This window comes from Bombus terrestris, chromosome 7, assembly GCF_910591885.1.
Source record: "Bombus terrestris chromosome 7, iyBomTerr1.2, whole genome shotgun sequence".
In the NCBI taxonomy this organism is placed as follows: domain Eukaryota; kingdom Metazoa; phylum Arthropoda; class Insecta; order Hymenoptera; family Apidae; genus Bombus; species Bombus terrestris.
The window spans coordinates 2,571,036-2,586,149 of NC_063275.1; the positions used below are offsets into that span (position 1 = coordinate 2,571,036).

The 15,114-nt window shown below is 37.5% G+C and overlaps 1 protein-coding gene across 2 annotated transcripts in view; it reads left to right on the forward strand.

Annotated features, from left to right (window-relative positions):
* Window positions 1-14,749, forward strand: part of LOC100646344 (frequenin-1) — an 80,434-nt gene extending 65,685 nt beyond the window's left edge. For both annotated transcript variants that reach the window (XM_003396208.4, XM_012309785.3), the window contains exon 8: window positions 13,802-14,749. In XM_003396208.4, coding sequence (XP_003396256.1) covers window positions 13,802-13,969 — 168 coding nt within the window. In that variant the 3' untranslated portion in view covers window positions 13,970-14,749. The remainder of the gene's footprint in view (window positions 1-13,801) is intronic.
* The last annotated feature ends 365 nt before the right edge of the window (window positions 14,750-15,114 follow it).

The following is a 15,114-nucleotide window of genomic DNA, read 5'->3' on the forward strand; positions in this document are numbered from 1 at the left end:
ATATACGTCCCTTTAGATTGAAACATTAGATTCAATTAGAATCAAACATATTATAAACTATTATAATCTAAGTTACAGTACCAGAATTTACTTATAATTCTCAATGAGAATTGATTCTAATTAATCTACCAGATAAAAAAAAAAAGGTATACGTTGCAAAATATGGCTGTCGATCAGTAAGGAAAATGCGCTAATTACTTTATCTTTCATGATACTTTTATTGCGTGTTCTGTGGGCCGGATGTGTCTTTGAATATATTGTGCAAGGGTAATCTCCCAGAAGCTGACCCTTCTTGAATTCCTTCCCACTCGGTTCCGTTTACGGCAATTTCATTTGGACTAGCTTGTACATTTGTACAAAAATTCCAAAAGAAAGGCCCCGAGGTCCTTTCATCTCCGATATATTTTATAACCTGTTAATCGCAGCGTCATACTCACTCAACCACCCTTATTATCCTAACCTATTCATTTTTTCTTTTTTTTTTTTTTTTATTTCTTAATATTCACAATTTGTCCATTTTGGACATTAGGTCGAATTTTTTAGCAGTTATATTATCATGTAGGCGGCTACCCCCAGCGGGGTACCATCCTCGCGTTTGCTAGGTTATTTTAGCCTTCGTTCCATATTTAATGTGCTGATCGTGCTTGGTACTGACGAAGATTTGTTTGAAAACACGCTTGGCAGTAAACATGTTAATCAGCGAGCAATAAATTACGCGAATGGTCGTTGGAAAAGCTTGAATGAAAAGCTATGAATCTGTTTGAATTTACTCGTCGCAAACAATTAACTACTCGATAACAATCGAAAAATATTTTTTCATTAATCGAAATCCGGATCTTAATAGCTTTATATTTTACATTTTAAATTATATATATATTAAATTATATTATAATTATATTACATTTTAAATTATATATATGTTATATTTTACATTTAAATATAAAATAACATGGTATGGAAATAACATGGAACTGCGATAAATAATATCGTAAAATACAAACTCTACATTATTCGAAAGAAAGTGTTTCAGATAGAACTTGTCCTATTTCGAGAGGGACATCTGGTGGCGGTTGCAAATGTTATCTAGGTGGATGCACCTCCGAAACTGGCGGGTGGTTTTTGTTTTTCTAAATGGTATGATACATTTTTTTAGACATCATTCGATACAGTTTTTAATTCTCTACAGAATAGTATACAAGTACCTGTTTTGAAAAATGATTAGTTTAAAAGATATTTTAAATTTAATATTGCAAGACTTGAATGAATAGGAAGGAAAAATAAGTCAACGTTTACAAGTCACTGAAGATTTTATTAGTTCATATTTAATGATAATACTAAAACATATATAAAAATGAAAATACATACACAAAATAACGTATCGTAAAAATAAGCTTGATTAGACTTTGAAGATACTTCAATAACATACACATAACAGACAAAAAAATAGTTTCACACGTGTAGCGATTATTCAGGGTCGACTAATCTCAACATCAACAAATATTCTGCCACGTCTCTGGGCGGTTCTCCCGCTCTCCAATCCAACATCAACGTTGCGGACATTGTTTCTCCTGGAGAAGGGTTGATGTTGTGTAGGCTTCCGAACTGTCTCCCCGACATAACAAATTTTGCCACATCGTGTTTTATCGTTTGACGTGGTTGGTCCCGCACGCGTTGCAGGTGAATCTTCCTGGCCCATGGTGCCTCCGATCTGAATTTGTTTGGTAACAAACGGATCGTTTCGAAGGTTTGGTGGATTCTTAGCCCCCAATCGATAAAAAAAACGTAGAAACCTTTACTCGTTCTTTCCAAAAGAATAGCTCTGTCCCAAAAATTAAGTGTTCTAACAGTTATTAGCGCAGCGACGAAGATCCCTGAGGTCAATCTGTCCGGATCCGGTATGTACAGCCAGGGATTCTCCACTATATCAGAATTAATCTGCGCCGTTATTTTGGGCCATTCATCTATTCGGACCCAAACGGTACAAGGCGTCTCGAATCGTATAATTTTGACACGAACCCCTTCTTGAAATGCTGGGTGTGTTTGTTGTAAAATGTCCATCTTCTGCAATTGTCTTCGAAAATTTCAAATATAACTTTTTGACTACTGTGAGTCAGTACTCACTTACTCTCTCCTCGAGCCGAGACGACACTTTGAATTTGTCGGAACTCGGTCCGTCCTTATATACGGGCTCGTCTATTGCGAGAAAAGTGGGGATGCAATGACCCATTCTCCTACTCATTTGCTTACCGTTTGAACTAAACGAGCTTTTTCATTAGTCATGTTTCATATTTATTTTGTCCTACAGTTTTATGACATAACGGTATAAAACGGTATAAACGGTATAAAAACAGAATATATAGTTTTTGTTTTTAATACGCCAGTATCAGATATCAATTGTTGCCTTTTATTAAAACAAATATACCATTATTAGATGCTCTCTTTAACATGCCGATCCGTATTCCTCTAATTTTTTAGAGTCTTTAAGCTGATGAAAATGTCGCTTGAAAATAGAAATCGAAGAGCAATTTGAGAAACACTGTCGCGCTACGAGTGTGAAAATTGTGAAGTGGGCCTATGTGTCGTCGCGTGTTTTAAAATATATCACACTCAATTGTATTATTAATTATTAAAGTAAATTATTCAAATTCGAGTATATGCGTTATATCTTTAAGAAAAATTATATTTTTTATTATCTTATATACAGGGTGGTTGGTAACTGGTGGTACAAGCGGAAAAGGAGTGATTCTACGCGAAAAAAGAAATCGAAAATATGGAATAAGAATTTTTCGTTTGAGGCTTTGTTTTCGAGAAAATCGACTTTAAATTTCGCTGGGTACGCGTGCACTTTATCACGTCTCGTTATAACGGATCTCCTCACTGTAGAGCGTTGTCTCGATGGATATTATCGCAGTTTAAGTTTATTTTTGCCGTAATGGAAAATTAAGAATGCATAATGAAATAATATAAAGTAGTCATAAAGTTTATTATTACAAAAATTGCTGAAAATGCCCATTCTGCCGTACACATACTTCTGCTCTTCTAATTAAATTTCTATGAACATTTTCTAACGTATTCGATTGTTTTAAGGTATGAAAGGCTACAATAATCTTTTCTTTCAATTGCTCGCAACTTGCGATTCCTTTAGAATAGATAATTGATTTGATATGGCTCCATAAATAAAAGTCAAATGGAGTTAAGTTAGGAGAGCGTGGTGGCCAAGCTACAGTTCCAGCGAAAATTCAAAGTCGATTTTCTCGAAAACAAAGCCTCAATCGAAAAAATTTTTATTCTATGTTTTCGACTTCTTTTTTCGCGTAGAATCACCCCCTTTCCGCCTGTACCACCAGTTATCAATCACCCTGTATATCTGTTATAAATTTAATTATCGAAAACTTCGTTCTAATATTTTACGGCGCGTGAAATGGTCCGTAATCCGTTCCTCATTTTCTGGCTGCCAAGGGTTCGTGTGCCGTTATTAAGACTCCAATAAACCTAAGGCTACATTATAAACTGAATCTTTTAACATAATCTCTAATCCTGCAACTATTTTCGGTTTATGAATGGATCCTTAGAACAATCCTTAGATTTATTGCACGCTCTTACAAATTACGGACAAAGTGGATATTTGTCTAATGGAGAAGCAACTTTTTCCCATAAACAATGACACCCACGAGCTACGTTGGCAGGAGACTCCCTTCTCCTATCGTCATTTATTTTTTTATTTACTATGAGATTTTATTTACTATTTATTATTTTATTTAATACTTTTTATTTATTATGAGAATTTTGAGTAAGTTTCTCTGGCGTGGCGCAGTGACATGGCTAATTATTTATAATAAGTTAATAAGCTCCTCATTTATTGACACTAGAAGTACCGGAATTTGAGACGTAGCTATCTCTACCAAAGCCAGTTGTCACGTCGCGTGAAAAGGTTCATGCGACGTTCTTCATTGTCTGACCGTTAAAGCCAAGCACCAATAGAAAGACACTCCATAAATCTATCGTCTCACCATAAACCGAGTCTTATAATCCTACAGGAACCGTTAATCCTGCAAGTATTCTCGGTTTATAACAGGTACTTATAAAGTCCTTAGGTCTTTATAATAATAATTATATAATGAGAAAAACCGGTAATTATACAATGGGGAAAGCCATTTTACACACATTTACAACATGCTTTGTTTCAACATCAGATGCCAGCCAAAGTTTAATTCCGAATTTATCGGGGTAAATTCGTAAATATTGTGTATACCTTTCTTTTCTTTTTTTTCTTTTTATTTAATTCTTTACATTCTCAATTTGTCCAATTTGGACATTTGGAAGAATTTTTGCGTATACCTGCCTCTGGCTTTGGTTGGGAAAAGTAGCTCGTCAATTGTAATGTTTGCAGCAGGTTTATAGCAATCCTGGCTGTTTTCAATAAACTTATCCCATACGGATGATATTAGTGCAAATTTGTTATTTTTCTTCTACTTCTATCATCTTTTTTGTCAAATCGAATAAATGTCAATATTTCAACAAACTCATTCCGACACATTGTGCTGGAAAAGAAACTTGGTCTCCATTTTGTATTCCACAAATATGAAAGTTTCAAATTTTTCGCTTCGTATGCTCTCCGTACAATATTCTGAAAAATGCTTTCAATTTTGTTTCTTCAATTTTGTTGTTCAAGGATCCATTTTTTACCCAAAACTCGAGAGGCTTCTGATTCGGTGCAGGATATACGTCCCTTTAGATTGAAACATTAGATTCAATTAGAATCAAACATATTATAAACTATTATAATCTAAGTTACAGTACCAGAATTTACTTATAATTCTCAATGAGAATTGATTCTAATTAATCTACCAGATAAAAAAAAAAAGGTATACGTTGCAAAATATGGCTGTCGATCAGTAAGGAAAATGCGCTAATTACTTTATCTTTCATGATACTTTTATTGCGTGTTCTGTGGGCCGGATGTGTCTTTGAATATATTGTGCAAGGGTAATCTCCCAGAAGCTGACCCTTCTTGAATTCCTTCCCACTCGGTTCCGTTTACGGCAATTTCATTTGGACTAGCTTGTACATTTGTACAAAAATTCCAAAAGAAAGGCCCCGAGGTCCTTTCATCTCCGATATATTTTATAACCTGTTAATCGCAGCGTCATACTCACTCAACCACCCTTATTATCCTAACCTATTCATTTTTTCTTTTTTTTTTTTTTTTATTTCTTAATATTCACAATTTGTCCATTTTGGACATTAGGTCGAATTTTTTAGCAGTTATATTATCATGTAGGCGGCTACCCCCAGCGGGGTACCATCCTCGCGTTTGCTAGGTTATTTTAGCCTTCGTTCCATATTTAATGTGCTGATCGTGCTTGGTACTGACGAAGATTTGTTTGAAAACACGCTTGGCAGTAAACATGTTAATCAGCGAGCAATAAATTACGCGAATGGTCGTTGGAAAAGCTTGAATGAAAAGCTATGAATCTGTTTGAATTTACTCGTCGCAAACAATTAACTACTCGATAACAATCGAAAAATATTTTTTCATTAATCGAAATCCGGATCTTAATAGCTTTATATTTTACATTTTAAATTATATATATATTAAATTATATTATAATTATATTACATTTTAAATTATATATATGTTATATTTTACATTTAAATATAAAATAACATGGTATGGAAATAACATGGAACTGCGATAAATAATATCGTAAAATACAAACTCTACATTATTCGAAAGAAAGTGTTTCAGATAGAACTTGTCCTATTTCGAGAGGGACATCTGGTGGCGGTTGCAAATGTTATCTAGGTGGATGCACCTCCGAAACTGGCGGGTGGTTTTTGTTTTTCTAAATGGTATGATACATTTTTTTAGACATCATTCGATACAGTTTTTAATTCTCTACAGAATAGTATACAAGTACCTGTTTTGAAAAATGATTAGTTTAAAAGATATTTTAAATTTAATATTGCAAGACTTGAATGAATAGGAAGGAAAAATAAGTCAACGTTTACAAGTCACTGAAGATTTTATTAGTTCATATTTAATGATAATACTAAAACATATATAAAAATGAAAATACATACACAAAATAACGTATCGTAAAAATAAGCTTGATTAGACTTTGAAGATACTTCAATAACATACACATAACAGACAAAAAAATAGTTTCACACGTGTAGCGATTATTCAGGGTCGACTAATCTCAACATCAACAAATATTCTGCCACGTCTCTGGGCGGTTCTCCCGCTCTCCAATCCAACATCAACGTTGCGGACATTGTTTCTCCTGGAGAAGGGTTGATGTTGTGTAGGCTTCCGAACTGTCTCCCCGACATAACAAATTTTGCCACATCGTGTTTTATCGTTTGACGTGGTTGGTCCCGCACGCGTTGCAGGTGAATCTTCCTGGCCCATGGTGCCTCCGATCTGAATTTGTTTGGTAACAAACGGATCGTTTCGAAGGTTTGGTGGATTCTTAGCCCCCAATCGATAAAAAAAACGTAGAAACCTTTACTCGTTCTTTCCAAAAGAATAGCTCTGTCCCAAAAATTAAGTGTTCTAACAGTTATTAGCGCAGCGACGAAGATCCCTGAGGTCAATCTGTCCGGATCCGGTATGTACAGCCAGGGATTCTCCACTATATCAGAATTAATCTGCGCCGTTATTTTGGGCCATTCATCTATTCGGACCCAAACGGTACAAGGCGTCTCGAATCGTATAATTTTGACACGAACCCCTTCTTGAAATGCTGGGTGTGTTTGTTGTAAAATGTCCATCTTCTGCAATTGTCTTCGAAAATTTCAAATATAACTTTTTGACTACTGTGAGTCAGTACTCACTTACTCTCTCCTCGAGCCGAGACGACACTTTGAATTTGTCGGAACTCGGTCCGTCCTTATATACGGGCTCGTCTATTGCGAGAAAAGTGGGGATGCAATGACCCATTCTCCTACTCATTTGCTTACCGTTTGAACTAAACGAGCTTTTTCATTAGTCATGTTTCATATTTATTTTGTCCTACAGTTTTATGACATAACGGTATAAAACGGTATAAACGGTATAAAAACAGAATATATAGTTTTTGTTTTTAATACGCCAGTATCAGATATCAATTGTTGCCTTTTATTAAAACAAATATACCATTATTAGATGCTCTCTTTAACATGCCGATCCGTATTCCTCTAATTTTTTAGAGTCTTTAAGCTGATGAAAATGTCGCTTGAAAATAGAAATCGAAGAGCAATTTGAGAAACACTGTCGCGCTACGAGTGTGAAAATTGTGAAGTGGGCCTATGTGTAGTCGCGTGTTTTAAAATATATCACACTCAATTGTATTATTAATTATTAAAGTAAATTATTCAAATTCGAGTATATGCGTTATATCTTTAAGAAAAATTATATTTTTTATTATCTTATATACAGGGTGGTTGGTAACTGGTGGTACAAGCGGAAAAGGAGTGATTCTACGCGAAAAAAGAAGTCGAAAATATGGAATAAAATTTTTTCGTTTGAGGCTTTGTTTTCGAGAAAATCGACTTTAAATTTCGCTCGGTACGCGTGCACTTTATCACGTCTCGTTATAACGGATCTCACTGTAGATCGTTGTCTCGATGGATATTATCGCAGTTTAAGTTTATTTTTGCCGTAACGGAAAATAAAGAATGCATAATGAAATAATATAAAGTAGTCATAAAGTTTATTATTACAAAAATTGCTGAAAATGCCCATTCTGCCGTACACATACTTCTGCTCTTCTAATTAAATTTCTATGAACATTTTCTAACGTATTCGATTGTTTTAAAGTATGAAAGGCTACAATAATCTTTTCTTTCAATTGCTCGCAACTTGCGATTTCTTTAGAATAGATAATTGTTTTGATATGGCTCCATAAATAAGAGTCAAATAGAGTTAAGTTAGGAGAGCGTGTTGGCCAAGCTACTGTTCCAGCGAAAATTCAAAGTCGATTTTCTCGAAAACAAAGCCTCAAACAAAAAATTTTTATTCCATATTTTCGATTCCTTTTTTCGCGTAGAATCAGCCCCTTTCCGCTTGTTACCAATCCACCAGTTACCAATCACTCTGTACATTTACTACCATATACTCTATGTGTACACTATGCGTAGGACTCGCGATTACAAGTTCAACTTCTGGTCGATACGTTATGATGTACGATACAAGTGCGGGTGACGATTGCTTGAGATATGAAACTCGGTTCAATTATTACTGCTAACTTCCAATTATCGATTCGTTGAGGAAAGCCCTGGTTCGGAAATTGAGGTAAATGGACGTTGCTGTTAATTGGTTAATTTCTCTTTGGTGGTTGGAGAAGGATGCTAACCGCCCTCGAAAGAAAGTTATTAGTGGGAAGCATTGCACGTGAACAAAGCAGATTTCTCGTATTTTCCTGTAGTTAGATTTAGAGACTGTTAAGACGAAGACTATTTGTTCCTTTGGAGAACCTTAGCTAAATAAATCCTAAGATTTATAGCGGGTCCTGAAAATATTCTGAGAGGATGTGTCATCAGCTGGCAATTACCTTGTCCGAAAAATCGGGTCTTTGTGTAGTGAGTCACCTGACAGAAACCGTTAGTAAATAAATAAATAGGTAACTAAGTATTAAATAATAAATAACAAGTAGTAATAAATAAGTAATAAATAATTGAAGATTTCTTGTAGACAAGACTGTAAATCCCAAACGTCACATATTTAGGAGGCGGAAAAGCTGCTCCGCCTTAAAATTATTTTTGAAACTTCCTTTCCGTTATAAGATGCTAAGTGTACAATAATTCAAATGCGGCATAACATTTTCTATCTTCTGCACTAATACGGTTAATATTCATCGAAAAATGAATTATATTTTTAGAAAATCTTGTATGTGTCATCTCTTAATTGTAGAGAAGCAATTGTAGAGAGAATTGTAGAGAAAGCATTGCGAATATCAATTCTGTTTCTCCCTAAGTAAATCGTATAAAAACAGAAAATATATTTTTCCATGATGTTCTTTTCACTTTTATTACAAAAGTGTATTTTACAATACTCAGAGTAAGAATTGTTTTATAAGTGATGATATTTAATATCCATACATTCGCTTGGATATTATATAATTATATATATATAAACGTTGGACGTACCAGTATTATCATTATTTAACGCCAATAGTAATTTTTTACGAACGAAAATTATTCTCAAATTTTATACTGTTCTATTCCATTGTAACTTTTATTCTATCATATTATACTATATATTATTTAATTATAATTCAATACCATTGCTACGTATGTCACAGTACGATAAAAAAGTACATTTTTTCATTTTTTCATTTCAAGTATTGTCTACAAGAATACTGCAATTGGCCTGCGAGACAATCGTCGATGAACACTCGTCGCTTACGAATCGATTAATATTTGGATAGTCGATTCTTGTTCGAGAACTGATCGAGAATTTTCGACGACCATTTGAGCTAAATCTTTTTCGCACGGGCGAGATACAAAAGGCGAGGTCGATACAGGCAATCGTTAGCAGACAATAAAATAAAAAGGAAGGAAAAGCGTACTATGCCCACTGACCACTGCTATTTTTCTTATCAGAGATATCGAGCATACGGCCGGCCATTATTCACCTTTTATTTCAACCCCAGCTTTAAATTATGCGCGTGGTATCCGTATGCTAAGGGCACGTAGCGAGTAAAAACGCCTGCGTACGGCAACCTGGTCATTTTGAACAAAATCGCGTCTGGCATTTGCTAGGCGCCCAACTCCGTGCTTTCGACCCTATCTCGAGCATTTTTGTCGCGAGTCTACGTTAATGACCCTATGTTTCATGGCCGAATTTTATCATTAAACCACCGAAAGTTCACCAGCAGTAATATTTCACGCATTAATTATTATTAATAACTAATATTAATAAAGATTAATAACTAGTCGCCTGGAGCGTATGCAACCGGAACAACAGCTGTGCCGCGCGTGAAAGCATCCCCTATCGGTGATCAACAAAACTCGTGGAATTTTTATCGCATCGAATCTTAGCTTGCGCTTGTGTTTAGCGCGCCAACCATTTCGCCAACATTTCCGCCCAACTAACTCGATTCGTTGCGAGTTGATTTTACGAAAGACGGCAGGCAAGCGGACGAACGAAAGTCTCTGGTTTACGTGACACGGAATGCATGGAGCGATTTATTAAAACGCGATTATATCTAGGAAACGACGGAAACAAACGAAGTTGAGCGTTCGATAAGCGAGTTACGCACGTCGACGAAAGACTATGCACTGCGACCGGCGTAATTTTCATTCGCGTTAAACGGAACGGCGAGCCTCGAGTCCTCCGCAAGGCGGACGCCCGCGAGCTCGAACTCCGCGAAGAAACTGGGACACCGACAACAAAGAAACATTTTAATCCGATGATTTCTCTTAGCCGACGCGCAACACTGTGTACTATAGACCAGAAATAAACGTTCAGCGCGATACGTTGCGTTTTCTCGTAAAGCACGTTAAATGGCTGCTACGTTAAACTGCTACGTTTAACGTAAATGGTATACGGATCGTTGCAATGCACGCATTTTTCTTCGTCGGGGCAACGTAACGCGAGATCCGAGATAGGTTTGCTTGCAGAATACGTAATACGTGCATTGTTGTGCAAACGTTTACCGCTATCGCGATCGGCGCATGAAAAATTTAGCGGAAAAATTTCCACGATCGTCGATGCTACAGCCAACGCGGTTCAAAAAATTCAGTCATCGACAAGTATCGCCTTACAAGCTTCTCGTCGTTCGCGCTTTTTCTTCTTATGACTCGCCAACGTCGTACGACGTACGTTAATCGTACGCGTCGCTTTGCCCTTTTCTTTCTTCGTTACCCGTTTGAGTCGCAAGCAGCGCGAACGCGTTGTTTAGATTTCGCGTGGAGAAGTGCCAGTACATTTGAACGCTACGGACGACTCACGGTATTTTGTATTGGGTTGGCAACTAAGTTTTTTTTTTTTTTTTTTTTTATTTATTTATCGAAATTCACAATTTGTCCAATTTGGACATTTGGTGGAATTTTTTAACGGTTAAATTAGCATGTTGGTGGCTACCCCCAGCGGGGTACCATCCTCGTGTTTCTTAGGTTATGTCCTTTATAAGGTCTGCTGGGTGCTTCCTTTTTAGTCTTCTGTCCATATTTGTGATTTTATATGTTTCCGCAGCTAGCCGGTTTATGTGTGTTGCTATTCTTAATTTGTATTTCTCGGAGTATCTGTTGATTTCTTCCTTGACCGTTGGCATTCCCAGGTCCCTTCGTATATCTTCGTTTCTGACGTACCAAGGTCCGTTTACTATTGTCCTGAGGATTTTAGCCTGTATTACCTCTATTTTGTTTATATGGCTCATTGCTGCCGTCCCCCATAGTGGTATTCCGTACGTCCAGATTGGTTTTATGATCGTTTTATATATTTTTAACTTGTTTTCTGTGCTTAGTTTGGATTTTCGGTTTGTTAGCCAATGCATTTGTCTTCTTGTTTTCTGTATTTTTTCTACTATTGATTTGATGTGTAGTTTCCAGGTGAGTTTTTGATCTAAGTGGAGTCCTAGGTATTTGACATGCTTTGTTTGCGTTATATGCGTGCCGTTCAATAGGATGTTTGGTGGTGTCTTTTTCCGTAGCGTGAATGTAATATGGTTGCATTTATTGGGGTTTGCTTTTATTTGTTTTTCTTGTAGCCAATTTTCTATTTTTACGATGTGTTCTTGTAGTATTTTGACTGCCGTTTCTGGGTTAGTATGCCTGACTAGTATAGCTGTGTCGTCCGCGAATGTCAATACTGTGCTGTTGGTAGTTGTTGGTATGTTCGCCGTGTATAATGTGTATAGTATTGGGCCTAGGACGCTTCCTTGTGGTACCCCGGCCTTGATGTCTTTAATTTGAGAATGTGTGTCCTTGATTTTTATTACGAAGGTTCTGCAGCTTAGGTAGGATTTTATTAAGTGGTGTATTTGCTCCGGGAATTGTTTCCTAATTGTTTGTAGTAGACTTTCATGGTTAATTTTATCGAATGCTTTCTCTATGTCTATGAAGAGGGCTGTGCAGTATTCCTTGTTTTCTAGTGCTACTATTATTTCGTTTATAAGCCTGTGCATTTGCTCTATCGTGGAGTGTTTGTTTCTGAAGCCAAATTGGTGATCCGGTATTAGTTTTTTTGTCTCTATTATTGGTTTTATGCGGTCGTATATTATCTTTTCCAGTATTTTGGAAAATACTGGAAGCAGTGATATTGGTCTGTAAGATGCAGTTTGGTGCGGGTCTTTGCCTGGTTTATGTAACATTTTGATCTGTGCTAATTTCCATGGTTTGGGGAAGTATTGAATTCTTAGAATTGCGTTGAATATTACTGTTATTAGTCTTATTGCTTTTGGCGGAAGGTTTTTTAAGATTTTACCATTAATTAGGTCGATTCCTGGCGCTTTGTTGTTTTTTGTTTTATCAATTATGTTTCTAATTTCTTGTGCCGATGTTTTAGGTATGGTGTATTCCTTGTCGGCTGTGGTAGCAGTGGTTTGTGGATCCTCCTCCGTATGACTTTTGAGGTTGCTGTTGTTGGTAATGTGTGGTGTGAATGTGTTGTAGAGGTGGTTGGAGAATTCTTCAGCTTGTTCTTCGTTGCTTCTTGCCCATGTGTTATCTGCTTTTCTGATTGCCGGGACGGGTATTATTGGCTTCCTTATTTTTTTCGTGGCTTTCCATAGTGAATAGTTGGTGTTCTCGTGTGTGGAGAGTGTCCCTATGAACTTTGAGAATTCGTTATCGTTGTGCTCCTTTATTTTGTTTTTTATTTCCTTTGCAAGTTTGTTTAAGTGTTTTTTGTTTTCTCGGGTTCTGTATTTTTGCCATTTTGCTTTTGCTTTTCTTTTTTCTTTGATTTTGTCGAGTATTTCTTGCGGGATTGTTATTGTTTGTCTGCTGGTTGGTTCGGGAGTAGTGGTTGTCCTTGCTGCTTCCTGAATAGTTGGCAACTAAGTGATTACGGGTTTTGTCATTAGGTGGTAATGGCAAAATCCGCAATCACTTAGTTGTCAACTCAATATTACATTATTATCTTCTCAATTATTTTTATCGAATAAAATTCGAAATATTTATAAACTTATAGTACGCATATATAATAATATAGATATATTTCATAAAAATAAGAAATGCGACGAGCGCTGCTGCGCTGCTTGTTTCTCTTCGCTCTGTTGGGGTTTCTTCGAACACCCCTGCGACTCAAACGGTTGCAGATTACGCACGTGCGATATGAAAAAGACGAACTTGCGAGCGACTGTGGAAAAACGTAAGGGAAAGTACACCGAGTTCGTACGTTTCCTAGAAAATATTAAAATGAAAAAAGGACGCGACGCTATAGAAACTCGGTGGAGGCAGAGGAAGAGGGAAAAAATCGACCGACTCTATCTGCGTTAAATCCACCGCTTTTTCCAAACGCTTTATCTGAAAACTCGCCGACACGAGAAACTCGAATTAAGCGCCCTTCCGTGACTTTATCTTTCCTCCATTTCCGAGATAAACGTTCGTGCACAACTTGAACTTGCAACAATACTCTTACGACTTGGTAACGTGATACGACGCGCGTTAATCGTACGCCAGTTCCTTTCTTCGTAATCCTACGCTGCGTATACGCGCGATAGGAAGCGCGTTGCTTTCAGAGCTCGCGCAACCTGAACATTCTAACGATTCTGCGGAAAGTTTCGCGGTGGAAGCTGGCAGATTCGGAGGAGGCGATGTGCGGCAGAAATGTCGAGCTTGTTTCTAATAAATCGGTCGCCTGGTGTTTCAGGGGCAACAGCCGCAGGCGGAAGACGAGAACACGCCACAAAAGAGGGTGGACAAGATCTTCGATCAAATGGACAAAAACCACGACGACAAATTAACCCTGGAAGAGTTCCGGGAGGGTAGCAAAGCCGATCCTAGAATCGTGCAAGCGTTGTCATTAGGCGGCGAGTAACCTCGAGCCCCGTCGAGACCGCACCGTGCGTCGTCGATCGTTTCAAGCCGGACGATCGTCTCGTCACTTCGGTCCGGTCGTCGAAACGGATAGAGAGAGAAATCGATCGCTCGAACAGATAAGGAAAACGGGCGGCTCGATAACCATAAGTAAGCAGTCCGGCGTACACGCATACGTAGGTAGCACATAATGCGAATCGACATGACGCGATCCTCTCTCTCCCTTCCTCTCTGCACTTTGTTTGTGCGAACGACAACAGGGACGGATGACAAAATCAGGAAAAATCGAGTCCTCGGGAAATTGACTTTAACACGTTGACTGCCGCGCGTGTTTTCAATGAAATCTCCTTCAGGCCACGAGTGTGGCATAGATTACTCTGACCAAATGGTTTTTTATGCCACCACAATTAGAAAGGGAATCAAATGGTACGGAAAACTTGGCGTTCAACTTCTTCTGGCAATTTCTGTTGTACAAGCTTTGACGGTTTACAAAATTGCAACAAGGAAGAATATAAATATTGGAAGATTTAGAGAATTGTTAACTGCAAAATTATTACGGTTGTCTCAGAATACGAAAAATCATTGTCTTCGACGGAGTCAGCACAATATCGCCGTTCGGAAAAATGATTCCGGAAGAATCATTAGACGCGCGTGCGAACTATGTTACGCAGATAAAAGACGTCGAACGGATCGATCAAAGACACGAGAGACTTTAAAGAAAACAATAACTTATTGTTCAAATTGACCCGACAACCTCAGTTTTGTGTAGAATACTTTAAAGTTTTACGTTCTAAATAATTTTCTTAATAAACCATTTCCGTATTACTCTTATAACAATTCAATAGTTTTATTACTTCCTGTGGAGTATCTTTTCAAATACCTACGACGATCCTTCGCAAGTAGTCAAATAAGTGTCACCCAAGTACGGGTGACACTGCTCTGTTAGACATTTTGGCGTTATCCGAACACGAGTGACACGGTCCCGCGAGAAACCTACGGTGTCACCCGAATGTGGGTGACAGGCCTCTGTCGGAAGTTTTGGTGTCATCAGAATACAGGCGGCGCGGTTCTATTGAAAACCTTGCCGTCACCCGAATATGGGTGACACGGCTGTACCCTTAGAGTGCTGAATACTCGCGGCCTATG